General features: G+C 39.2%; 3 protein-coding genes and 1 long non-coding RNA gene across 5 annotated transcripts in view; 2 read left to right on the top strand and 2 right to left on the bottom strand.

Annotated features, from left to right (window-relative positions):
• Positions 1-15171, bottom strand: part of zdhhc9 (zinc finger DHHC-type palmitoyltransferase 9) — a 37758-nt gene extending 22587 nt beyond the window's left edge. Inside the window, exons 1-2 of the mRNA XM_017698339.2 lie at positions 15005-15171; positions 3792-3952 (exon numbers count right to left, since the gene is read on the bottom strand). Coding sequence (XP_017553828.1) covers positions 3792-3952; positions 15005-15171 — 328 coding nt within the window. The remainder of the gene's footprint in view (positions 1-3791; positions 3953-15004) is intronic.
• Positions 14915-16074, top strand: LOC108427832. The gene is made up of 3 exons (XR_001857887.2): positions 14915-15054; positions 15673-15794; positions 15915-16074. It is a non-coding gene; the product is annotated as an uncharacterized LOC108427832 (long non-coding RNA).
• Positions 16075-18228: 2154 nt separating this feature from the next.
• c1galt1c1 (C1GALT1-specific chaperone 1) lies at positions 18229-21015 on the top strand. Of its 2 annotated transcripts, none has more exons than XM_017698335.2 (2): positions 18229-18299; positions 19136-21015. In XM_017698335.2, the coding sequence occupies exons 1-2, from the start codon at positions 18293-18295 to the stop codon at positions 20098-20100; spliced, it is 972 nt and encodes a 323-aa protein (XP_017553824.1). In that variant the 5' UTR covers positions 18229-18292; the 3' UTR covers positions 20101-21015. The 2 variants fall into 2 exon arrangements, with proteins under 2 accessions (XP_017553824.1, XP_017553825.1); XM_017698336.2 differs by having other exon boundaries at positions 18234-18434.
• Positions 21016-21865: 850 nt separating this feature from the next.
• mcts1 (MCTS1 re-initiation and release factor) lies at positions 21866-25807 on the bottom strand. Its single transcript, XM_017698338.2, has 6 exons — positions 25453-25807; positions 24082-24234; positions 23853-23950; positions 22544-22677; positions 22302-22369; positions 21866-22085 (listed from the first exon to the last, which is right to left on the bottom strand). Exons 1-6 carry the CDS (start codon positions 25461-25463, stop codon positions 22004-22006), a joined length of 546 nt encoding a protein of 181 aa, XP_017553827.1. The 5' UTR covers positions 25464-25807; the 3' UTR covers positions 21866-22003.
• Positions 25808-26999: the final 1192 nt, after the last annotated feature.

Below are 26999 nucleotides of genomic sequence, written 5' to 3'. Positions count from 1 at the left end.
AATGACTGGATGTTCCAGGAAAAGGATAAACTGCCATGCTGCTCGTCAAGATGGAAGTTTTTAGGAAGAGGAAGTTAAGGTGATGACACAACCAGCATAATCGTCAGTTATAAATCCTAATGAGATCTTGCAGGACTATATCAGGAAATGTGTGGAGAGAAAAAAAAAATCCACATACACAATAGCTAGCAGTGTAACAAAACAAGCAAAAGTTTTCAAAATCTCAAAAGCTAAACTACAACATTCACCACAAGAATGAAAACTGACAAAAAAAATTAAGGTAACACTTTACTTGAGTCACGCCACATCACACCAACATAATGCTGTCATAAGCAGTCATCAATTGTCATGACAGCTTTTGTTAAATTAAGTAACAGTATTATGCTACCATTACCATTCTCCACCCATTGTATGTCACATGTATTTTTTTTTTATTTATGTATACAAACCAACTATAAGTTCATGTACACTGCCTTGTATCTGCACACATTGTCCATTTTTTTATCTCCCCTTTATCTCCCCTTACTGGACTTCCTGACCAACCGACCCCAACATGTCCGGTGGGACAACCACTGCTCATCCACCATCACCATCACCGGTGTACCACAAGGCTGTGTGATGAGTCCCTTCCTCTACTCCCTCTTCACCCATGACTGCAAGCCTGTCGATGGTTCCAATACCATCATTAAGTTTGCAGATGACATCACGGTGCTTGGCCTCATCAAAAACAACGATGAGACAGCCTATAGGGAGGAGGTGGATCGTCTGGCTGAGTGGTGCGACACAAACAACCTTCTGCTCAACGCTGAGAAACCTAAGGAGCTCATTGTGGACTTCAGAAGGAATGCTGACCCACATCCAGCAATCCACATCAAGGGGATGGCAGTGGAGCGTGTGAACAGCTTCAAGTTCCTTGGTGTCCACATCTCCAAGGATCTCACCTGGACGACCAGCTGCTCCAAGCTGGTAAAGAAGGCTCACCAGCGCCTCTTCTTTCTGAGGAGGCTGAGGATGAACCACCTGTCCTCAGACATCCTGGTGAACTTCTATCGCTGCACCATTGAGAGCATCCTGACCAACTGCATCACAGTATGGTACGGGTGCTGCTCTGCCTCAGACCGGAAGGCGCTGCAAAGGGTGGTGAAAGCTGCCCAGCGCATCATCGGTGCACCACTTCCTGCCATAGAGGACATCTACAGGAATCGGTGTCTGAAGAGGGCTGGGAAAATTATCAAAGATCCCAGTCACCCAGCACACAGACTCTTCACCCCCCTGCCCTCTGGGAGGCGCTACAGGAGCCTCCGGACTAAGACCACCAGGTACCGGAACAGCTTCTTTCCAACAGCTGTCACACTCCTGAACTGTGCCTCCTGACATCTAAACAAATAACAATGGACTGTACCCTAACACACACCAATAACACACAGACTTACACACCACCCAACACCACTTACCGGCACTTACATCTGCTGTATATACTGCCCATTATTGTATATACTGTGTAAATACTCTACCTGTTCATAAGTACATACTTATCCCCCTTCATATTTATAACCTGTTCATAGTACTTTATACCCCCTCATATTTATAACCTGTTCATAGTACTTTATACCCCCTCATATTTATAACCTGTACATTTTTGTTTATAACCTGTATAACCCCCTTCATGTTCATACCCCCTCATATTTTTTTAACCTGTATATACTATACTTACTGTACATTGTAAGATATATATTTATATTGCTGCTAAGCACTTCTGGATGGATGCAAACTGCATTTCGTTGCTTTGTACCTGCGACATACGCAATGACAATAAAGTTGAATTCTATTCTATTCTATTCTATTCTATTCTATTCTATTCTATTCTATTCTATTCTATAGGTGCAGTCTGTAGTTCCACAAATACAAACTGCAGTCCATTTGTTTCTGCAAACTTTGCTAGCCCCCTTTCACCCTGTTCTTCAATGGCCAGGACCCCCAAAGGACCACAACAGAGCAGCTGTTATTTGGGTGGTGGATCATTCTCAGCACTGCCATAATACTGATGTTCAGGTGATGTGTTAGTGTGTGTTGCGCTGGTGTGAGTGGATCAGACACAGCAGTGTATTTAATAAAGCGGTTGGTTGGTCTATGTTATTATATGTATTAAGCACTAGGCAAAAACTATTATTTGCCATTTTCATACATTTTCAAATGTATTTCATAAAACCACTTTCCATACTTCTTTTCCATATGGGTATCATATGTTACAATGCCTGATGTCATGATGACTAAGTACACTTTGCAAAAAATTTGCATGTGACAGCTGTCATGACAATTACTGGTGGTTGTATAAAAGAGATGAGGATCTCAATAAAACTGAGTGAGTCTAACGCTGTGATGCATTTAGTTCTTGTCAGGACAAAAATTGTGCTTTGGAGTTGTAATAAATCTCATATAACAATTTTGTAGTTTATATAGAAATTATGCATTTTGAACAATTTATCCACCTCGTCAAATACCTATGATCACAGCTTTCATCATAATGCCTAAAAAGTCAAACTATATAAAAACTAAAGTAAAACTTTCGCTTTTCAGAAACTAAAAATAAGCAAAAACATTTAATGCTTAAATCTCGCTGAAACTACAACTAATTAATCTTTCAAGCCCTAATGTCAGTCTCATGAAATTGCTTCAAAATATGTCCAAAGTTTTTAGGTATTTTTTTACCCTAATTCTCATTACCACAAGTGTGTTTCTCATTACCTATTTTTATAATGTTTTAGCTATATAATGTTTCAGATTTTTATTTATTAAAATAAATAAATAAATAAATAAGTTTAAATTGCATTTACATCTATTTACTGTTTGTCTTGTAAAATCTAAGGACAAACCAAAACGACAATAAGAAACAATGTTATATGCAAACAATCTTATTTGGTACAAATAAAAAGAAAAAAAAAATAATATTGTCAATGTGTTAATGTATGAAGATAAAAGTGTAAAACACTGCAGAATATTTCTAAAGTATCAGCTTTAAAACACTCACAGTATTATACAAACTGTGAACAAAAAGAAAGGTTTTCTCCATTTCTCTACTGTTATAGTAATGGGAATTTGGTCATTTATATTGGAAAAAAGTTATGAAATATCTATTTAAATATCAATTAAATCATTCAGGTTTATTTTTTAATAAATTCAAGCAAAAGGCACTCTTTGTATATCCAAAAAAAGAGAATACAAAGCTTTTCATTTTTTCAAGACGGGTCCCAGTATTTGTCATGTTTGTGAGAATAACCCAAGGTGAACTACGCGGATAAACGCACTACGCAACAATGCAAGTGACCGGTGAGCCAATTAGAAGTATGTGAGCTGGTTTAAGCTTCAATCAACCTCGCAAGCTGGTTACTGACTAACATCAACTTAAATGAAAGGATGGCAAAAACAAATAATGTGAAGACTCTTCATGCATATCAAATACAACCACTTCAGTAACACCTCACATGGGGAACACTTAGATGTCTCTGCCAGGTAGCAGCCTCTCTCCGAAGGATAGTGACTCAGTTAACTTGTGATGACGCTATGCTAAGTTTCCTGCTGATCAGGAGGAAGAGGCAGATGAGATCAGATCACATGGATGGATGCACCACATAGCCTGTAAACACAGAGCATAACTAACTGATGAATAAATCAGCACAGAGGGCCTGTTGCTACCCTGCTTACGCCACCAGGCTTTTGCACTATTTATGCCTCTGTTCACCTCTCTGTCACTAACCACGCCCTCCCTTACATTACTGAAATCACACACTCACCAATCTCCATCTCGATGAAGTTGGCCTCCTCAGGCAGGGCACGGGGTAGCACGCCCGGATCACTGAAACTGGTCCTCAGCAGCATGGCCATGACAAAGAGGAAGAGCACCACAGCAAAGACCGGGATGGCAGCAGACAGGTGGACAGCCAGGTACGGGCACCTGCAGGAGTCAAAACATGAAACACCTGTGTTCAGTTCACAGAGTTCATTCAAGATGCTGGAACATGTAGCCCAAGGAGGAAGTCAGAGATGCCCTTGATACACTACAACATGCAACAGGATGCCCTGTAGGCTCAACAATGCTGCAGAAGTAAACACAGGAAATATGCGGTGCAATTCTCATGATAACATGATAAAAATATATATATATATAGTACAAAAAAAACTTTTTTAAAAACACAGAAAACTTGGATTAGCTTTCTATTTGAAGACTGTAAAAAATCTTTTTTAAAAATGGTTAAAAATTAAGAAAAGAAAAAAAATAAAACAAACAGAACCAACATTTCAAAATCTTCACATTGAAGATGCGATGAAGTACGATGTTCTAGGATCAACCTGATCAACCTATCATCCTCTGTTTTGTGATGATTTGATTGACACTCCTAATGGTGCTTTTTGCATTCCAATCTCTGACAACTTTATTTAATGTACCTAACTTTAATTTATGTAATGTTACTTTGTTCTTAAAATAACAGAGGTGCACCTACACTAATGTCCAAGCCAGACAGCATTAATCAGTAACTATATTTACATGCATTGAATAGCCCAAATGAATCCTTTGTGAGTTTAGGAAATTGGACTGAACCAAAGGTTGTATAAAAGATCTGTCCATTTACAGTCCTGTTTAAATGCAAGCCAGCAAAGTCTGACTTTACACTGTGAAACACCCCCTTTATGACACACCTAAGTTTATGCAGATAAGACTATTCTGCCTTTTAAAATACCTTTGCTGCTTTTTTCTCCTTCCGTTTAAATATCTAATGATGTCTGTTTCTGACAAAAATGTTTAACATGAGAAACGTCTCTTCCTCTTTGCAAAGGTGTGAGCCTAAGATTAGGTCGACTAAGACCGGAGTCAAACTACGACAATCAAACTGGGCTACATGATCATAACTTGATTAGACTATCAGTCTTAATCGGTTAAATATTATATGCAAATATAGACAGTGTTTCTATTTGTGTATATGCCAATGACAATGCAGATTCTTTTTTTGGATTTACCACATTTAACCTCCAACCGAGACAATAAGAGAATTAATTAAACAAACAGATTATGCTAATATGCTAATTCAGTCCTGTCAGTATAATGATTGAAGGGGAATTCTACCAAACTGCATTACTGAGACATGAACAAAGTCATTCAAAGTGGTTTGATGCAAAATCATTCTCTACAGAGGAAACATATCAACATGGATTTCTTAACAGTGGTGCTGATAGGAACCAAGTGTCAGGCTACATTTACTAACTTCACAAAATCCTAAAATCAAATTGGTATAGACATTACGATTTTACAAGATATTTAATAAAGGTTGGAACTCTGGCAAAAAAGGCTACAATGCCTCTCTAGAACCTGTGACCATGATAAAGGTGTTGCTTCAACCATTCAGCAGATAAATAGTGCCATTCTATAAAAACAGCAGAGAGCGCCTCCGAGTCTGGGATAATATTTACAAAAGAAAACATTCTTTCTCCCTCAGGCCTGGCCATTTACAGAAGAATCCAAGCAGTTCTCATAAATTTTTGGGTGACTTGGGCACTCTTAAAGCCCTTCCCAGTGCTCTGGCCACAGGCTTGCTGCAGATTGGCCAACCCTACAGGCCACTGCATTGAGCTATTAATAGAGGAGGCTCTGGTCTCCTCCTACTCGGCTGCATGTGGAGCGCTCCCGCACCACCAAACGTATGGATAATACATCACTGTGGCAGGCCCTGCACTGGGCCTCGGAGGGACGATTTGTTACATTTGTTGTCATAAATACATCAGCAGTACAACTTGGGCTTGAATGCAGAGGGAGTGAACAGAGATGTAGCTGAAGAAGCACAACTACTTTTCCATTATGATAATTTCCTGCCTGACAGGTAAAGAGTCAGGTTCAATGGGAAGCTGCCCTGACTGTAACTGCATAGACCAGTTAGGTGAGTCAGCATAAATGAGCAAGAGCAACACAATGGTGTTCTACCAGTGGGACAGGTTTGGTTGGTTTGGTACATTGCAAGAGGTGAACATAAAGGACAGGGGAAAAAAATCCTGACAAAACTAGTCGATACAACTTTCCACTGCCTCAAGCCTGAGAGGGACACAGCAGGCAAGAGAGAGGGATGGAAATAGGGAGAGCTCAATGCACGTGTGTGTACTACAACGTCCTTGTACTGATGATTACTATGTATTGAAGGCCAGTTCCATCATCGTTTCCCATCACTGCTCTAAGTTTCCCGGACCAATTACGCTGCTGCACACGTGCTCTCAGCAATCAATAGAAATCCAAACAGAACTACTAAATCACTGATTCCGTTTTCTCAACTCAAATCTCAAGGAAATTGGTGTCAAGACTGCAACCACTTTTTGCTGTTTTCAACCAGGGGTATCAAAACATAACTGTACTTCATTGAACGGCCAGAGATTCACTGTACATTTGTATGATAATCAGAGATGCACCAAAATTGAAAGAAAGCTTTTGAATACATGATAACCTAAAAAAGGCATAATAAACATAAAAAGAATACAAGGCAATAAATAAATACAAAAAAAACAGTGTCACTGACAATAGAAAAGACTTGGTCACTATGTAATGAGCACTATTAATTTTTATTCACATTTTTGTCATTTAATTTTTATCACTGTTTCTCAGTTTTATTACCATTTATTTATTACCAATTACTTTGAAATTACTCTTTAATTTTGGCACTTCTATATAGGACATAAATCCTCCTCCTGACCTCTCTTACAGTAAAACACAAAGCTTAGGGGATGCCTTTAAATATCAACCGGGAGGTCTACAGATGAAATTAGCCATTAGACTAAATCTCCCACATCTATATTACGAATTTATGATATTGATTAATGTATATTGTCCATGTGAAATAAACAAAGTAAAGCAAAATCTTCATCACAGAAAGCTATTACTTTCTGTGAATGTGCTGCTTGATGAATAAACAATTCTAACCCACACACATTTCACAATAGTTAATAAATAGATAAAGTTTTGACCTAAAACATAATTTTAAAAAATGACTATACTTGTCTTATAGACATTGTAACACCTGGTTCCTGTCATCATGACTGCAAAGAAAGTCTTTACAATGGATTAAAACACTTTGCATCTCAAAGACTTCATTATGTAAAAACTATTAAAAAAACTAAAATCAGTGGAATTGCCCTTTAACTAGACATATCACAACTACACTCTATAAAAACATCAACTAAAAAATTTCCTGATGCAATGAATTCATTGGGGATTTGTCCTCAATTTGACTGATGATCACGCATATACATTCTCCTTCTGATCTCGCTTATCAAAGTATCTGATAGAAGAACTCATTTCCATGCATTCCTTAAATGTGCTGTCAAGTATTTTCTGAGTCTGTGAAAGGCCATGTATGTGCCATGTATCTGTTTTTATTCACTTCCATTTTTACTGTTTGATGTTCTCTGATTACATGATTATTCATGTAAAAAAAATAACAGCTACTAAAGACCCTACCTTTGACTTAAATATACCAACATACAAAATGCTCATTTATGCAGCTGACCATTACTTTAATGAGAACCTTATTCTCCCTGAACAGACGTGACTAAACAAAAATCTCCTTTTGCCTGCCCAGGCACAGATATAATTAAAGCACAGTGAAACAAACTTCAAACGCTTTCATTTTCCAGCCACAGCAAATTAGGAAATGCATGGTGTTTAGACTACAACTAAAATTACACACAAGGAAAGTGTTTTCGGGGGCTTTTGTTATTTAAAATTCAGATTAACAAACCCTTACACTTATCTGCGCTCACTCTACACCAGCACAAACACAGGCAGACCACTCCTTCTGACTAGTGCAAATGTGCCTCTTTTTCTCTGGCTGCCTTTTATGAGCCAATTGTTTTTCCACTTAGTGAGGCAAAGAGTCTTAGAGGGTGTGTGTACATGTGTGTGAGATAGGGAGGGAGAGGTAGAGCGAGCAAGAAGGGCTGGAAAGAAGCCGATCAATACTACTGCATTGGTCAGGCTGGTCTCTGGGTGGAGCAGGACAGATGGATGGGGGTGGGGGTACTTAGCCTTCATTACTAATGGCGTTTTAGAAGAGTATCTGTCATTGTGCCAGCGAGGCCAGTGAGAGGGACAGTGGGCAGAGAGATGGTTGTTTAAAGAAACAGACAGGTTTAAAAAATAGTAGGTATCACAACCAGGACACTTAAAGCGAAAGGTAACATCTACCTCCTACCATTCAAACCAAAATTACCTAAAATGGCCGTGCTACAATAATCATTACCAGCTCCGAACCACAATTATTAGAGCTAGGCCTTTAGTTTTGGCCAAACGTGGTCAGTAAATTAAAAAAAAAAACCCATCACTACGACAATGCTCATTCCTGCTAGCATCCATATGGAATTTCTAACAACATGTTAGTGCACATTAACGTTTCTTGAACGTTCTAGTTTACACACATAAACTGTACCTTGTAGTACTGACTCTTTCAGCAAAGCGCCTTGCTACAGAGCTATGACTAATTTCTAACAACTGACAAACCTGGTTACTTTCTATTTATAGTCAGCGATGTATATATAAAAAAAAGTGATTGGTCAATTCCTCTCTCACTTCCTAATTTTTAATGTAACAGGTAAAGCCTTCAGTCCAGCTCCTGATTGACTAAGTAACAGGAGAGCTTGCTTGACTGTGTCTGTATCTACGCCCTAAGGGGGAAAAAAACCTAACTGGACAAGTTTCAATATTTGAGCCTTTTACTTTCTAAACAAAACTTAAAATAAGTATTACTACAGTGCTTGAAGAATGTAAATGCAACTATCCTTATGACTCACAGATATATATTTTTAAATTAGTTCCCAGAAATCATTAGGCCTTCTGTAAAGGCCTTGAAAAGCCCTGAGGGTTCTTCATTGATTATTTCAAACTTCATGTACAGTATGGAGTGTCAAGTATGGAATAACAAATTACCACAGAATGACAATTACCTAATCAGTGAAGCTATACTCATTGATATTCATCAAATCACTGAAGGTTCCTAGGTTCCAAAATGGTTCTTGGTTTAAAATACTGTCTGACCAGGTGATGCTGTGCAGCTGTGAAACAATTTATCCATTTTATATATTTTACTGCATTTGAAACCCTATATTGATAAATGTAATGTTTTTTACATAATGTTGATCCTGGCAGCTCTAGTTCCAATTTCAACATATTATAAACATTTATGTATGTCCAAAAAAAAAAAAGATCAGTATGATGCCCAATTCTAATATTCCTAATTAAAAGTACATGCATGGTCACGGGGTGTACAAGAAACACCAAAAAGAAGAAAATATATATACCATCAGAACATGCTTTGCATGATTACGCAAGCATAACAAAAAGGAAATACGGCATCTTAGCAGAATTTGCCCAGCCCTATCAAAAGTCTGGCTGTGTAAATTCACAGTCTTTATTACTGCAGCATTTATCCTGCTATGCAATTATGCACCAAAAATGTGAATAAAAACTAGGAACTAGTTTCAGGCAACATAAGATCTGTCCAATCAGCAGCATATTTAACCCTAATAAACCACCAAGTCATTTCTTTAGAGAAGGTAAAATACTGTATGTCCCTTTTTGCAATGCAAAGAACGTCACTATACTGTGTAATTAAAGTATGTGCTCAGTTCACCATCCAAGACCAAAAGAAGTTTTGCATGAGCAAACTGAACTGTAGTTTTGCTCTGACATCTCTTATTTTGTCCTGGGTGAACCGGAAGTTTCAGGATATATAAAAAGAATACAATACATGAGATGCTCTAAGTCCTAGGCTTTCTGTTCAATCTGCATAGTGTCTTTAAGAAAGAGAAGATGTCATGCTGTTATGCCTTTACACAGCCATTGCACTGAGAATTTCATGCCCCGCCTTGGTTAATTCTTAATAAAGAGTTTAGCTATTTACGAACTGAGTGATTCACAGAGCAAATTAATTATGTACTGCTGCAAACCCACAGCAGAGCCAGGCAGCAGAATTCACATCCCCTTACAAAAGGAAACTCTATCAAGGACCGTGTTGAAACAACAGTCAAATATGAGAGCCCTTAGAAAACTTGCTATTTGAAAAGTCTTCTGCCACATTAGACCAAATCACAGCAGCCTCTGAAACGGCCATCATGCTGAAGGGTCTGTGGGTCAAGACTTAGATGTGCTTCGTGCTGGCAGTTTGTAACCTTAATCCCCAGCAGATCTTCAGGCAACTGGCAGCTCCAACTATGGCCACAACATGGACCACAAACTATTCACCAATGTCAGAGAAGACCAATGTATGTGTGGTTTGTGAGAGTAGGGCCCTGTTCAGACTTGGCATTAATACCTGACTTTAGCAATCTGATTACTAGTGGACAGTAGGATATACAGCCTTTTACACCTGGCATTTCAAAGGGTTTCGCAAGACCCAGTGACCACTTTTGTTTGGATTTATAAACAATGTAATTACGATCGATCATAATATTTTGTGTAGATAATGCAATTAAATCAAATTTGTCTTATTTGCTCAAATTTGACCATAAAGAAAGAGATTTTTGATTAAAACAGTGCACTTTGGACAAAATAAGCTTCATAATAATGCATTTATTACTTGTGATAACTTAATAATGATATTTTTATCATGTGAACCCAGGTGAACCTGTATATGAAAATCATGGTGTACACAAAAATACAGTTTTTCAATTTTCATCAGCAGTGAGAACAACAGTAGATACATGCCTGTAGCCCTTTTGCTTTTATACCATTATGTTGTTTTGTTTTGAGGTGAACTGGTGATCACCACTTCAGCATTGCTTTTGTTAGTTTGTTGCCTATTCAGTGCGAGCACTGTCCAGTGCAGTAACCTGAAGATGTCCTTCAGTGCTAATGTTACTCACATAACTGATATTGCCAGCATCAGCAGTGTGTTTTGTTTACTTACAACTCAATGTCTTTTAGTGAGAAATTCCTCCCAAGAGTAGCTGAAAACGGTTTTATCAAGAGAACCATAAATGGAACCTCTTACCAAGGTCCGAACAAGAGGCCTATGAACAAGAGGGCTATGAACAAGAGGGCTACAGCTGCAAAATCACAGAAACAGCACACAAGCAGCTGGGCTTCAGGTTGGAACCATGGCTGGTTCAAAGAGTCATACTAGGAAAAATGTCAAAAGCATCAAGGAAAGGAAGGAAATTCAAAGAAATTAGTGTCATTATTGCATTATCACATTGACAACTTTTAATTCAGAATCTGAATTAAACAACTGAAATGTAAATAAGAAATAATTATTAAAATCTTAAAATCTAAAAAAAAAAAAAGTCTAAAATCAGAGAGAGAGTCAAAGGAAGGGGAGGTGCTTTTCTGTAAAAATCAATCCAGAGCATTTGTCCTAAAACACATTACTGCAGGGTGGAGAAGGATGTATTTAGCCTACTGATAAATGAGTTACACGGAAACGCTGCCTGAAAATAAATCCATTTTTTAAAATAATAGAGAGACGAAAGCCAAGACCAAATGCTCTATTATGAAGGGATAATCTTTCACCTCTAAAGGAAAAAAATTTAAAATCAAAAATAAATTACTGACACACCCTAGTCATTATATTGTGGCAGTTGTACCGGCACAAAATGGACAGAAAAGACAAGACCATAGCTATAAGGCACATCTTGGAGCTCCTTGCCTCAGAGGCCCCAGTGGCACTGCCCTTCACACAGAAAAAGCAAGACCGATGCGTGCCTCCAGGCTCCTTATTTCTGAGATACTGTCGAAATCCTCTGGCCCTGGTCACAGCAAGGTCAATAAAATGCCTTCCCCCTGCCCCTTTTAGCACACAGCTCAGTGTCTTCAGGAGACAGTCAGGGCATAGTGTCTGGCCGACATTCACTACAGTGATCTAAATCTGCCAGAGCAGCAAAACGATACGTAAACACACATGTTGGGCAATGTCGGATAACGGTACTTTCATAATGTCGTTCAGACAGATACTGGAAAGGCTGCAGGACAAAACACGAGAGAATGTCTTCGCAATTTGAGAGGCTGATGAGCATGTATTTTCCATGAGAGAGAGAAAAGAGAGAGAGAGAGCACTGGAAGAACTACTCTTCCATGTGTCCCATTGGGCTGCTTTGCTATGGAACATCACAGGTAGGTAACCCAGTCTGAGAATAAACGACCCAGCCAGGCTTAGGAACAGACGAGAAAGGCGCATCCACTCACCATAGTTCCCTTTGAATTAAAGGGTTTTAAAAGTCAATACTGAACGAATAATAATCACCTCTTAACTCTTTCTGCAGTGGCCATAGAAATCAACTCAGATATTTTTAATTAATATAATAAATAAAGTATTTCTCCAACTGTGACTCTGCTATAAAGGACAATGTCGGGTCTATGTATGTGAAATGTTGTTCAGCTGCTAGTGGGCAATGAGAAGTGAAGGGGGAGGGGAGAGAACTCCTTACTGTGAAACAAATTCACCACTCTCCACAAAGACAGCCATACTGAGATAAAGCAGACAACACTACTGTAGCTTTTACTGTAGCAGTTGTATGTACAACTGCAACAATTTAAAAAATGGCACTTAACCATAATAAAGTACACTTTATAAACATTGACTTGCTTGCTACGAAGATGGAAATCCAGTTCGCTTTTGGTTTTGTGAATCATACATATTTCCCTAAAAATATATCCCATGAACGAAACAAATTATAGATCGAAAATGCCCATCAATAATAATGCACACATCAACTGAGGGACCTCCAGAAGGGGTGGAAACCGTATTTTATTGCTACTGTGAAAAGGGGTTAAAACCAAAACAGCGATAAAGACTTAAACACATTAAGATTAGGACCAAGGTCAACTGCTTAAAGCAGCAGGAAATGTTTTGTTTCTTTCCCAGTATATGTTTCACTCCTGGGAATAAAGGCTTTTTTCTGACTTCTGAGTAGGTGTGCCTCTCTCTAGTCTTGCTGATGGACATGATGTTCATCCAGCTGTTCTTGGACTTCATCTACCCAGCTCACAAGGACACCGTTTCTCTATTCTGCAAGCTCTCCCTCTGAATCGACTCAAAGCCACAGAGCAGATAAAAGGCTGGACAACAGTGAGCTAAAGGATAATCAAGGTGAACTCAATATAAAAAAAAAAAAACAATTTGACTTGTAATGTAGAACCCAGGCCCCAGGCTGGATGATCAGATAACATTTGAGGATATTAAACTCTAAGATGCACTGCAAGTCAAAAGCAACTACTGATACTGAATGCATCAGCAAACTGACAAAAAGCATGAAGCTATATGAAGGATACGCTCAGCTGGCCGTTACGCCGAACAACAGTTCATGGACAACTACTCAGTCACAAACAGCAGATTAAAAAACACAATAAAGGAATGCTCTTTAATCTATTAGTTCTTCTCAGGCTATTCACAGATTTAAAATGATCTTAACATTTATTTAAGTTTTTTTTTCATTAAAAAAAATACTAAATCCTCATATATCTGTTTAACATGGGCAATATCATTAGCCTGTCAGAGCTCAAATGACTTAAACTGCGCCGTAATAGACAGTTTTTTTGCTACACTTCTGCTCAGTAGTTCCATTTCTATCTCTCCCTATGAGGCGTAATTAACAGCAACTCCAATATCACGGATGCAAACAGTAAACAACCCCCTAGCCATTAGCAGATAGTCGCTGAGCCAGTTCCAACCTGGAGCATGACTCTAAGCTCTATCAGTCTCATCGCTGGCTAGGGACATGCAACTATTTCCTGCGTGGACAGGCCCAGTGGAAGCCAAAAGACATGGACAAGGCTTATTGTTCATGTTTCAGTATTATTGTACTGTTAGTACATTTCTTTCCCCTAAAGGCCTTTCTCCCTAGTGAAGGATAGCTTGATACAGCCAGGGCAACAGTGGTAACCATTGCATTGAATGGCACGGAGTTCTGCGTTCAACTCTGTTTCTTTTTCTCTTGGTGTCTGCAGTGACATATTTGTTTCTAGCAGTATCTGAGCTCAGGACTGTCTCTTTCTCTAAGCTATTGGTAACTAGCAAAGATACTTTCTCTAGACTGACAAAGCACTTCTTGTAAGTCGCTCTGGATAAGAGCATCTGCTAAATGCTGTAAATTTAAATGTAAATGTAACCTTAAAAATGGCACAGGGCCACCACTTTCATATCCACATAGGCCCTGTGGATGGATCGGTATGTCAAGAGCACCATGAAATAAGCAAATACATCCATTGTATAGACATATGGTGAGAATAGCAGTGATCAGTCAATGCACAAAAAGCAAAAGAGCAGACAGAGGTCATCTAAAGCATCTGACACTCCCACATGTTCTGGCCTTAAATTTTCCATGATCTCTTTATCCTGTAGATTAAAACAGGGTGCTTATGTAATTGATATATGTAAATGAGCTCTTTTGTGATTGGCTCCGCTGTATACTCATTCAAAAAGCAATCAGGGCTGAAACACTCCGTATAACCTGTGTGAATGGGCGGGGCTTAACTGCTGTAGGCAAAATAGACGGGTGTAAACACAATGGATTCAAAACAAGCGGTTTTTGTAGTTTAGTGTCCACTCCGTAAGGTGTGGCACTTTCATAATGTTCACATATTGCATCAAACACTCATTTCAGAAAAGTCAGGCAGATTCAGCTTCCCATTATATGGGCCCTTGCAATGCTTGGAAAAAAGAAAATACTGGCAGTGTTTCAGAATCACATGCCAAAGGCAGCAGGTAGCTTGTGTTTGTGAAAATGAGATAAATAAATGCAGGAATCAGCTCTAAACTTGCTCAAGTATAAGTTACTGGAGCACACAGATAAGGAGTATCGCAGGCCTTGGTGTCGACTTTACAGTAACGCATTTACAGTAAGGCAGAGTTTCTTTTCATTAAGCTTCACTACAGGCCGCAGGGCGCGAGTGTAGCTATATAGTCTTATATATATAGTCTTCTCTGCTCGCCAACGTGTGGATCAGAAAACATGCAGAAAATGCCTGTAAGCTGCAACTTACTCGAATGCGAAGAAGAGAGCGCAGGTCCCAATGATGAGAAACAGCGTCAGGTAAAATACTCCTTTCTGCCTGGCCATCATCACACGTCCGTCGCAGCAGAAAGTGTTCTTCCCCGGGAGTTTCTCCCATTTTCGAGTCACCTTTCTGGGAAGCATTACCGCCGACATGGTGACACGTTAATGCCAGAGCAGTGTTTGTAGAAGACGGAGGTAAAAACACCACAGCAGACTGTTCTCACTCCCTCAGAGTCTCGGCAGATACTGTGTGAAACATTCACCGGTCACCGAGCAAAGAAATAAGGCAGATATCGATGGAGAAACTCTTAAAGGGAATCGTTTCCTCCTTCAAAAATGAGCACAAACCCCAAAGCTTCCTTATTTCTTCGCGAATTCACATGTTTGAGCTGGTTTTCTAGGTTTTCTACGTCTGAACAGATGCTTCCCGAGGTTGTGAAATGTTAGCCTCTCATGCTAGCCTGTATGTTTCTATTCGTGTGGTGTTAAATGCCTTAACAGCGATTCATCTCCCGTCGATTTCTACCGAACCGTCCTTTTCCAGAGAGGAAAATTTCCCATATCAATTTTCAGAACACACCCACACGCACATGGCAGGACTTAAAAATACAAGGGAAAAATAAAGGGAAAGGTTTGTTCTCTGAATGTATCCAGGTTATAAAGAAGCACCGCGACCAGTCTCTGTGAAGCACAGCTGGAGAGTGGACCTTGACCGACTGACATTCATGCCGTTTAGAGTGACCAGCTTTATCTCACCGGACTCCGTCTGTCCTCAGGTATGCACATGCTCCAGAAACACTGCAGGAAAATATTCGGTTCCGTTGCTTGAGGTTTTAAATTATGAAAAATATTTTTTAATTGCCTTCAGGATGATCTGGTGGTTTTTTTCTCCGCAGAGCGCAAACCTGGATTGTGAATGGGAGCAGTGAAACACGCCTAGAGTGCCATGGCTCATCTTAAAGGGCCAGTCATGTACAGTAGACATCCAGGAACAAAGGAAGACTGTCCAGCATTCATTTCCATTTTATCACTAAAACACACCTATATTTAAAACAATAGCGAGTGACTGGTCCTTCTGTTCCCTAAGATATACTGTCTATGAATTTGTCTTTAGAATGAATTTTAAGGCACTGTTTTGCTGAGGATTGTAGGGAATCAAGAATGATTGTATATTGTTAGTTATGTTCTTTATACCATTTCTTGCCATATCAGTTGGTCCTGAAAATTCTTTATCTCTTTGGGCCACCACCCCTCTCAAATTGCATTGCAGTTTGATTTTTTCTTTATTGGGTATGACATTGACCCTGAGCAGAGCTCTTGTGAATTGTTGTGAGTTGAGACTAGGCTTTTGCTCATTCTCTGTCATGCCGTTTCCTTCTTTTTCATCTTTTTCTGGATTTTTTCATGGATTCTGTTGCATCACCTCTTAGTAGCATGCACAGTTATGAGATTCACTACAAAGTATGTACATTTAAGTCATCATTTAACCATTTGAAATAGATCCATCTGCATTTCATAGGCCTGCACTTCAGTATAATATTCTCAAGAAAGAATTCAGAGTGTTAGTTATTCAGTAACCTGGCCTCTACATATCATGGTCCAAATGGCCATCATGCCATCTCCCTTTCCTCATATCCTGTAAAGGGTGGTCCATTTTTCATACATAAAGATCATCAGCAGAATCTGATAACTGCTAATAAGGAAGCAAAGAGAGCGCAAATTAGGCATATTAGTGAGTTTTATCCAGGCAAATGTATGACAATCATTAGGCTACTGTCTTTATCTACTGCTTCATCTAATGCTTTGGTGCATGTGTTTCTTTTTTCATCCCACAGTCTGAGTCATGTTTTGAGACAGAATATGTCTGGCCTACTGTGCTACCTTTCCTTATCATATTCCTGAGACGGCTTATGTGTTGGACTGTTTGATGGTGTTTTGATGCTTGTATTTTATTTGGAAGACTGCAAAGCTCACATTGCCAGACCATCTGCTGCCTCTCAGTAAAGTATGAATTGACCTTGCAGCATCTTAAAGAGTCCATGAAAAATATGGTAAAGGTGTGGTTGTAATGTTCCTACTCCCAATGACTGCAGTGATTACAACTGTAAATCTGTGGAAGGCATAATGAGGTTTGTGCAATCATATATTATGTGATATTTCTCTGTATTGCATCAGTTATGAATTTCTGGTGAGCTGAATTCATATATCTGCTTGAAATTAACATTAATATTTAATGGTCTCATTAATCAAGGTGTATATATCACAGACTGTGAAGGAAATAAGAGCATCACCTAACAAAAATGGGCATTATAAAGTGATTGAAATAATATGTCTTTCTCATGTTCATTTAGATACCATTATGTCTCTCCAATATGCTTAAACGTGTTTCATCACTGATGTTCCATAAATTAATGTATGATCTTTCCATAATGTTGTCCACTGCTGCACTTTTAGCAGTAGTCCTCATTATTGGAGCTCAGATCAGTTGAGAATTAAGGCTGGAAATCTCGAACTTAAAATATTATCTATGTAATCCGTTTGAGCCTCTATCGTTATTGGGCACTGCCAGTATTTAAAGATCACAGTTTAATAGTTTCTCTGCTGAGATACATGATTCAGCTTACAGTTGCTGCAAAACCTTCACTGAGTAGAGTTTGCTGCGTTAGGACAAGTAATATATTAACAGTGCAGAACTGCAGAACTGGAGTTTGCCCATCCTGCGTGCCGTGCGGTACAGGTTTGTGGTTATGCCTCAGTAATAAGTCACATAAGTAATTTACGTGCTTTGCTCCAGACCCGGCATACAACAGTGCAGCTTCTACGTAATCTCATAAATATACAAACATGATTCAACTCTAACTCAACAACAAAGCTGATGTCACCTTTAGTTCTATACCCGACACCAGATGTGAACAAAACCACATTTTCTAAATGTGAAGATTTTGATCAAATCCCCTTCCGGTAGAGGGCAGCAACGTACTTACATAAATTCAGTCCATTTACACACGCTCACATTTTATTAGTACGGCCTCTGACTGAAGCATTAAAACCAATTATAAAATTAGCCAAAGGTCCAGGTACATTATATTGTGACCCGCACACGCGTGAGGTACTATCTACTGATAAACTAGACGTCACACAGGGTTCGACGATTTGAAACTACATCTCCCATGATCCATTTTTCGCGACGTCACGACACACTCGCGTCAAGCTTGTCGCTCGGTCTTGCCGTACTTCCCGTATTCGATGCGCTAACCTTAGGCCTCCAGTACTGATGAAGAGTAAGTCAGCTAAGCTTTAAATCACTAACGACTAATAAGAGAAAAGCCGATCTCAGCGCAGACACCTCAGGAAACCTTTTAACCGTCTAGCTGGCAGGCTAGCTAGCCTAACCTACCGTCTTCCACCGTGGAAAGGTAACATGAACTTAAGTTGTTCAAATTCTTTTTCAGAGAATTTATTTTTTCAGGACTAATGTTATTCTTAATCTCAAACTTGAATAAGATTATAATACTAAACGCCACGTTTATGACTAGCTTACTTTAATGTGACAAAGGCGCAAAAATCCGCTCGTTCGTGATAACGTTAACACTAACTTAGCTAGGGTAACTAGCGTTCACTCGGTTTGCTACCTCGCTGATTTGCCTCTTCTTAAAAATAAATCTCGAACATGTAAGCGAACGTGTAGACCCGAGTACATCTGCACGACTTTTGTAATGAAATATATCGATGTGTGTCGTGATCCCAGGGTTTGACGGTTCTATGTCGCCAGTGTTTGTACGGTGGACTTCCTGGTATACGTGTTAGGTGTAGAGCCGTTTGCCGTGGGATTAGAGAGCGACACGAAAAACGCCGAACATATTACATCGGACTGATAGTTTTAACTGTGGATTTTCAACAACGTCTGTAAGATTCCCGTGTTTGCACGTCCTTCCCTTTTTAAACTGTATTTGTTGAAACATTATTTCCGCGAACACTGAGCTTTTAAGTGATTATTTTTCAGCAATATGGTGCCATGTGGTCTTTTTTAGTACATTGAAGTCCGCGGTACTGTTTTTGTATTGCAGTGCTTGTGCTTTCAACTCAGTGATTGCATTGAAACTCTTTTGTTCTCCAGTGTTGTCCAGCAAAATGTTGTCCGAAGGCAGCTCATTCCTGAAGGGCATGGTTTTAGGGGGGATCTTTTGCCTGGTGTTGTCTCTTCTTGGTACCTTTAGAGCAGGAATTCCATCTCAGATAGAACACCTCCACCATCATCTCAAGCCACACAGTAAAGAGGAGCTGCAAAAGCTAAGTCAGACACAAATGTCTGAACTCACCGAGCAGGTGAGGGTTTATTGCATCATTATGGTCACTCCCAAGATCCTGGTCCATTGGGCAGCTGCCAATGATACATGGAGCAAACACTGTGATAAGTCTGTTTTCTACAGCTCAGAATCAGCCAAAGCGCTAGAGGCAGTGGACCTGCAGGAACAGGATGAGTGGGTAAGGCTACGCAAAGCCATCAAGCATGCATTTAAGAATGCAGGAGGACTCCGCTGGTTCTTTGTGGCACGACCCACCACTTTTGCCATCATCGAGAACCTCAAATATCTGGTTCTGGTTAAAGAACCAAGTGAGCCCTTTTACATTGGCCACGTGCAGAAGTCTGGTGAACTGGAGTATGTGGAGTATGAGAGTGGTATTGTACTGAGCTATGAGGCTATGAGAAGACTTGTGGAAGTGTTCAAGGATGAGGGCAAATGCCCAGAGAGATCAAAGGCCTTGTGGAAGCTGAGCGAAGAGAAGCAGCTTGCCACATGTCTGAAGTACAGTGGAGTGTTTGCTGAAAATGGAGAGGATGCTCAGGGGAGGGAATTGTTCAACAAAAAGTCTGTGGGCTCCCTAATTTCTGACAGTATGGCCCAAAACCCCAGTGATGTTGTGGAGATCTGTTGCTCTGACATGGCTATCACATTCACTGGGATGTCCCCTAGCCAGATGCAAGTCATGATGTTTGGAGTTTACAGGCTGAGGCCATATGGACACAACTTTCATGACTCCTTGACATTTTTGCCTCCAAAAGGATCCGACAATGACTAATATCAATCAGTAAGACTATCGATGCACCATGGGATGCACATAAAAAATTGTACATTGCTCTTTTTGAGCATTATTTATGGATTCAAGGCAGCATTGCTGTAATGTACCATATGACAAAATGTGCTGTATTTGAAATTGAGTGCATTAAGGTTTACTTGGGGAAATATATTTCTCAGTTTAAAATGTTGAAATGTTTTTGTACTTTTTTCCTTTCAAAACTTGGATGAAATTTATTTTAAGGGCCTGCGAGGGATTAATCTGATCACAGTACTTAAACCACAGGAACCAAGACTTCATTTAAAACCACATTACACACTATATTTGAGTTACTGGAAAGGAACATTAATTGTTTCTAAATTGTGACCACCTTGAAGCCTGTTCATGTAGAAGTATTATACAGTAAATTATAATGAAGAAATGAAGCATTATGCACTGTTATGGCAAGTGATTTGTAACTAAATACCACTACTGACTTATGACTGTTGTCCAGAACCTTCAGAATCAGACATTAAAGAGATATTTAAATATATATGTTTAAAAATATGCAACCACAAAAATATGTACATTTTTATATTCTCTGATTGTCATTTACAATGTCTGATATTTCAGTGGTAACAGCCTGATGATGGGTTTTAAAGAAGAGTTTATACTTTCTACTTTTTTTTTTTTTATTGGGGATTTGGGAACTGTCAACTTTACACTGGTACACATGATTAAGATGGGTTTTCTTTTTATACAAATACAGCATGGTAATGTGCTTTGGGCTGAGCGGAAGTAAAATAAACAGGAACTGAAGTAGTACCATATTATTTATTTGAAAAACGGTGCATTTGATTAGAGGCATTTGTTTATCTAAAAACTGTGATTCACTTTTATATGAACTTAATACACAATTCAAATAAAACATTAAATTGAGATTGTCTTTAATATTTAATTCACAAGGAGTCTTAACACCCCCAAAACAGAATTCTTGTCCAGACTAACAAAGTGAAATACGATATTTGTCAATGCCTGTTACGTTATTTGTACTTTTGAGTTTTTTTTGCCTGTTACAGTTGCAGAACTGCTGCTTTGAAGAGTCTAAAATCCCTTTTAAATACATACAGTACAATTGTAAGATTTTACATTTGTATAATGTTACATTTTTAAAAAGGTACCAATAAACTATTAAAATATTGCAATGCAAAACAGTGACAGTGCAATGTGGAGAACGGCATCTAATGCAGCTGCACTGTTTGAACAACTACACCAGCATGTTCACTAGTAAGCAGTGCAACAACATGGGTCCAGTCATTTTTCTTTGTCAAATTTGTTCAAAACTTTGCAAAACTTCATAATGGATGGAACATTAGTATTGCTCCGAAATGACAAACATTTTGCATTCTCCTGTAACTTTTACATAAAAATCTATATAATTGAGAGTTCCAAGATTAAATTTTGGTTTAAGGGTTTAATGTTTCCAAAGAAATGAAGCTTTACATCACATTTTACACGTTCAGTTGACAGTACTACACTCAGCTGTACCTCACCGTATCAGTTAAGAAAGAATGTTGCATTGTTGGTATAAACAACACTCAGAAGACCTTGCGTACCTAAATAACCATACACAGACTTTACGTTTGGTCAGGGTGTGATTTAACAAGCTTTTTCCCGGTTTTGGATAACTTATTTGGAGACTTACAAACTGTTTTGAAACAGGCTCTAGTAGGAACAGGGTGTTCTACAGTGCTGCAACCCCTTAAAAAAAAAAAAAAAGAGTCTAAAATAACTTGAATGCAGTTTTTATTTGTGCAACAAAATGGTGTCAATTCAAAACTTTGTGTGATTTGCTGTGGATTCCAATGATGTGCAGTAGACTGGTTTACTGGTTAAAGCAGTTCAGTTTCACATTCCGGGGCTTCCATTACTTATACGTCTTCATGTGCCACAGTCCATCATTGAGGTAATGAACGTTCTCAATCCCAATCCCCTTATTTACCTTCTCTCTGTTAAGGGGAGAGAAACATTAATGCAGAAAAACTGATAATGTCTCTAAGAGGCTTTGATAATATGAAAAACCTAAGACAGTCACAATAAAACAGAACATGTACTATACTGTCAAAGCACACTACCCTTTATGTGTATGGATACAAACGTATTATCCTAATTGTGCTTTCTGTTTGCCTTCCTACTTTATCTGTAGAACAGGCAAGGTCACTTACATGTTCTCTGCAGACATCTTCATGACTCCTACGGAGAGTGCATGCTGCTTACCTTCTGCCATTATGGCCTGACACAATGAGTCAAGGGCAAAAATAAACTATTTAATAACCTGCTTTACAAGTTAAAAATTCTAAATTTAAAAATGAAAAGTAACATCATTAGCACTGACTGCATCTGACAAGACACTATGCTAATTTCTCATATCTTATGAATGAAGGAAAAGAACATATTTCAGGGATACAACTACTGTGTCTACGTCAGCAGGGTAGAGTTTGGCTCCTGGTGACGTCAGCCCAGGGCACATGATATTGGCTCCGCTAAGAACGAACTTGATAGCTCCTTTATCAACTTGTTGGTGTGGAAGAATGAAGGGATCTGTAGAAAAACATTTTTCATACACTAGCTCCAACAAAAAGTTGAAACGTTAGTGGAGAAATCAGATTTGTTTCTCAAATCAGAACTTTTGAGATGACCGTCCTCAATGTTATTTGCAAGTGATCAGATCAGAGGAGCACCATCTCATCATCCAAACTCTTAAATTCTCTGGCATAAGCATAAATGTTTGGTGCCCTTCTGGAATCCCAACACTTCAGTCACACTGTACTTGATATTGTGTCGCATTGCAAGTGATGGAAAAAAAGACAATGAACATTCTGAAATACAATTTGAGCATCCAGACAGACACATCTGTAAAAATCTGATCAGAATCATATTTCAAACCACCACAAATCACAATTTTTTTTTTTTTTTTTTTTTTTTTAAACACTTATCAGACTATCAAAGACCAAATTGGATTTGAGGTAGAAGCCTGAACAAGGCTTCAATCCTGCTCCTGGTGACCCACAACACTGCACAGTTTTAATTATTCTCTGGCCCAACACAACTGGTCCAGATCAGTTGATGAGTTGGATCAGGTGTGGAGTGTCATGCTCTGGCTCAGCAGGAGCAATGCTGGACTAGACCATAGAATCTACTAGTAAAACAAAGTCACAAGGTTTTTTTTTTGTTGTTGTTCCTGTAGGCACCATAGGCACTCACTTATGGCTCCCTAACCACCAGGGGACCAAACAGTGATTTACTTTCTCATAATATTGACTTTTTTCAAATAACTATATATGAAAATAATGACTCCTTTACTCTAGAACTGGACATACTCTGTTGAAACAATGTTACTGAATTTCAAGAATAAGTAATTAATTTGGCAGATGTCTATAATTGATACGGCACCATCATTAGAAATATCAGGTTTTATGTGGCATTTTGGGTGATGGGCCAGTTTGTGTTCAGGTTTGGATGAAAATCTCAGGCCAAATTTAAGCTGTAGCATATGATAATTTTGCAGCAGTGTGACAGAATATTCTGGTGCTCATTTCCTTCAAAACATTACTGTGACACAAAACCAGAAATAAAAAACAATGGAGAGGAGCTCAAATACAAGAAATCACAGAAATGCAAGCTACAGTACATTTAAGAAATGCCACAGGTAGGGGGAGAAATGCAGGGATGATGCAGCTGCAACTACTGTTTGTTTTATGACTAGCAGTACTTACATTTGTGTAGGAGTCTGAGGGTGGGAAAAAATGGTCCCTCTCTCTGTCTGAAGAACAGCAGCTCTCCATTTACCGTCAGAACTTCAATATGTTCATGACTGCAGAAAATCAATAATGTATTGTAAATAAAAAAATCAGTTTCAGCAAAATGCATATGAAACAAATACATAAAACAATGAAAAATTAAAAAAAAAAATCTGCAAAGCCATGTGTTTACAGATTTTCATACCATCTCACGATTTTGACGGGGTCCTTTTTGGGCATTATCTGGTTGAGCCATGCATCAATATCAGGAAACTGGTCTAGGAGCTGATTCTTAATGCCTTTGATTACTGAGGTCTTCAGCTGAATACAGTTTGAAACATTTTCCTTTTCATCAAATCTGAAAGAAAAATGATTACATATGTATGTACATAATGAACTTTTTCCACATTGGATTTTTTTTTCACCTTAGTATTTAGTTTGTGGATAATCTGCTCTATTCAAACTATGTTGAATAATCTACTTGGGCAACAAAAACAAAAAAAAAAAACAAAAAGAAACCTGGACCAAAGATCATTAGTGACTGGAACACAAGAGCGCTCACATTTGATCATTCCAGATTACCACAAAATCCTAGTTAAGTGATCCACATCTTTTCAAGTTTAGGAGCTCTTTGACATTGTGAAAGTTGTAAAGCACCTAAACTACACCTTCCAAGTGGACTATGGGTAATTTAGGACCATTATTTCAGACCCACATTAAAGCCTAAACCTACACTAAAACCATTTTCCACAGCAATCAGCATTGGCAATACAACTCAGCTCATGACTAGGCTTGATCTGCAACATCTGTCTTAAAACTCTTCCTTACTAATAACTTAAGACGTTATGATGAAACGGTTCTGTAATATCACAATGACTCAAAGACGGTTCTTCAAGAGTTGTTTAGTAAAAGGAAAGATTCTAGTTAGAGCCATAAGTTCTATATAAACACATTTCATGCTTAACCGGTCCTCTGCATGGGGAATTTGTTTTTCAGATTAAAAGAGCGTGAGTTGCATATGGTTCTATATAACGACCTGAAAATGAAAATGGTTCTATAGAGCACCAAAAAGGCTCCTTTGTTACAAGTCTGACACGATAGCAGGACCATTTTATTTACCATATAACATAGCTAGCTGTGTGGCACTCTCTCCATTAATCTAAGGAACCATTTTATCATGCAAAGAGCCATTTAAGCATGAAGTGGTTCTATTTAGAACCATTCCTCTTACTGAGGAACCCTGGATCCAGCTTTAACCACCCCTGGCTACATTAATAAATCGGGGCTGTGAAGGAGCAGGACGAACAGAAAACCACCCGGCGGTAACTTCACTTCCCAGCTAGCAGAGCAGAGCAGCTCGCTAGCGGCACAGACAGTTGGTCAGCTGAAAGCTTAAAGACACACCGAGTCCTCGAAACTCGACATTTTAGAACTCCCATTCTCCTCTAGCTTATCCCAAGAACTGAGTCATGAGCTCAAGTCACTTTTCACCCGAAACTCTGTTTTCATCCTGTGAAAATCGCGCCTGTTTGGGGCGTTAGCTTTAGCCTAGCCAGAAGGTCCAGCCCATGCTTACTTCTTAAACATTCTTGCGGTACTTCTGTCTTCGGTCTTGCCTTTCGTAGTTTTTCCAAAGTGATTTTGAAGCAACCGGAACTTTAGGAAAGAAACATGTAACAAGAGACGATCAGTAAAATCACCGGCTGAGTTCCCACACGGAGCTACAGCGCAGCAGCTCCACAGCGGACGACGGTGGTTTGCGACAGTCTCCCACGCTTAACGACAAGCAAAAGCAGTCGTGTGCACGTGTTCCTCGGCCGCTAATCAAAAAACTGAACAAAAAACAGTTTTCAGACTCCAGACTGCATTTCCTCGTATAACGATATTATGCGGCGCACCAAAATGTGGTGTTTTTATTATTTTTTGAAAAGTTGCCTTCTCAGTGTTTAATAACTGTAGGGCCGTGTTTCTCCTGCCTGTTTATTGAAGCCCACTGACCTGCACCTTTAGTATTTTCCCTGCTCCCAGCACACGTGATCCAACCAATCAGCTCATTAACAGCCCAAAATTTTCAAGAGGGCACGTTAAAGTAGGAAAACACCAAAATGTGCATGTCAGTGCCTCTAAGAGCAGAACTGAGAAACACTTTTGCAATGGACACTCTCCCCAAAGCCAAGCCTGAGTAAAATAATATCCAGACTGCACTATAATCTTGTCCATAACTGGGAATCCAGCCCTACAAGTCACTTAAATCTAATACAGTCCTTTACCTTTATTTCCCCTACCAGCCTTTCAGAGTTGAGCTCCAGCACACCTGATTCTAAAATTGACCTGCCTCTGAAGGCCTTCTTTACATAGATCAGGCAATAGAGCTAAACTCTGCAGAGGGGTAGATCTCCAAGATCAGAAATTGCCACTCTTGTTCTAAAGCAAATTTTCCAGTCCACTCCTGGAAACTTACCTCTTAACACAGTTTGAGCTATTCCCTGCCCGAGACACCTTATCCAACTAATCAGGTCATATCAAGCTTTCCAAGAGCTGGATCAGATGTGTTGGGGGCAGAGAATAACAAACTAATCAGGGTAGTGGGTCCCCAGGAAAGTCAGTAATTAGTGTTTTTCCCAATGATAATTAACAAGACCCTCCAAAGCTTAAGTGGGTGTGTTTGAGCAGTAAAATACTGAAATGTGGGGTAGGAGGTGCTTCAGGAGCAGCGGTTTAGAAATCCAGTCCAGGGGACCCACTTCCTGCATTTCATCAAACATATCAGATCCAGCTCATAAGGAGCTGGACAATTACATAAGTTGGGTCAGGTTTGTTGGGGTAAAGAATAGTTGAAACTACGCAGGACAGTAAGTAATCATGGCAAGAGTTGAAAACCACTGCTTTAAACGCACAGGTTCCCAGACCTGGTCCTGGTAGCCCCCTGCACTGCACATTTTTGTGTTTTCCTGCTCAAACACTCCCTTCACCTCAGGAAGGGGTTGTTAATTAACTGCTTAGTTAGAATTGGAATATGCACAGTGAGGGGTATTCCAATCCCAAAGTTGGGAACCACTGCTCTAAAGGATGAATCCACTTGCAATTCATGGTTTAAAAAGGCAGCAAACAACACTGCAGTAG

The sequence above is a fragment of the Pygocentrus nattereri genome, chromosome 8 (genome assembly GCF_015220715.1).
Source record: "Pygocentrus nattereri isolate fPygNat1 chromosome 8, fPygNat1.pri, whole genome shotgun sequence".
In the NCBI taxonomy this organism is placed as follows: Eukaryota; Metazoa; Chordata; class Actinopteri; order Characiformes; family Serrasalmidae; genus Pygocentrus; species Pygocentrus nattereri.
The sequence above is the reverse complement of the archived record's forward strand: the minus strand, read 5'-3'. Positions and strand labels throughout refer to the sequence as shown.

Coding starts and splice junctions, on each gene's coding strand:
- mcts1 (XM_017698338.2), bottom strand. Junction 22,678..23,852: donor CCTCAGACTCCTACACAAAT/GTAAGTACTGCT, acceptor GTTTTTCTACAG/ATCCCTTCATTCTTCCACAC. Junction 22,370..22,543: donor CTGACGTAGACACAGTAGTT/GTATCCCTGAAA, acceptor TCATTGTGTCAG/GCCATAATGGCAGAAGGTAA.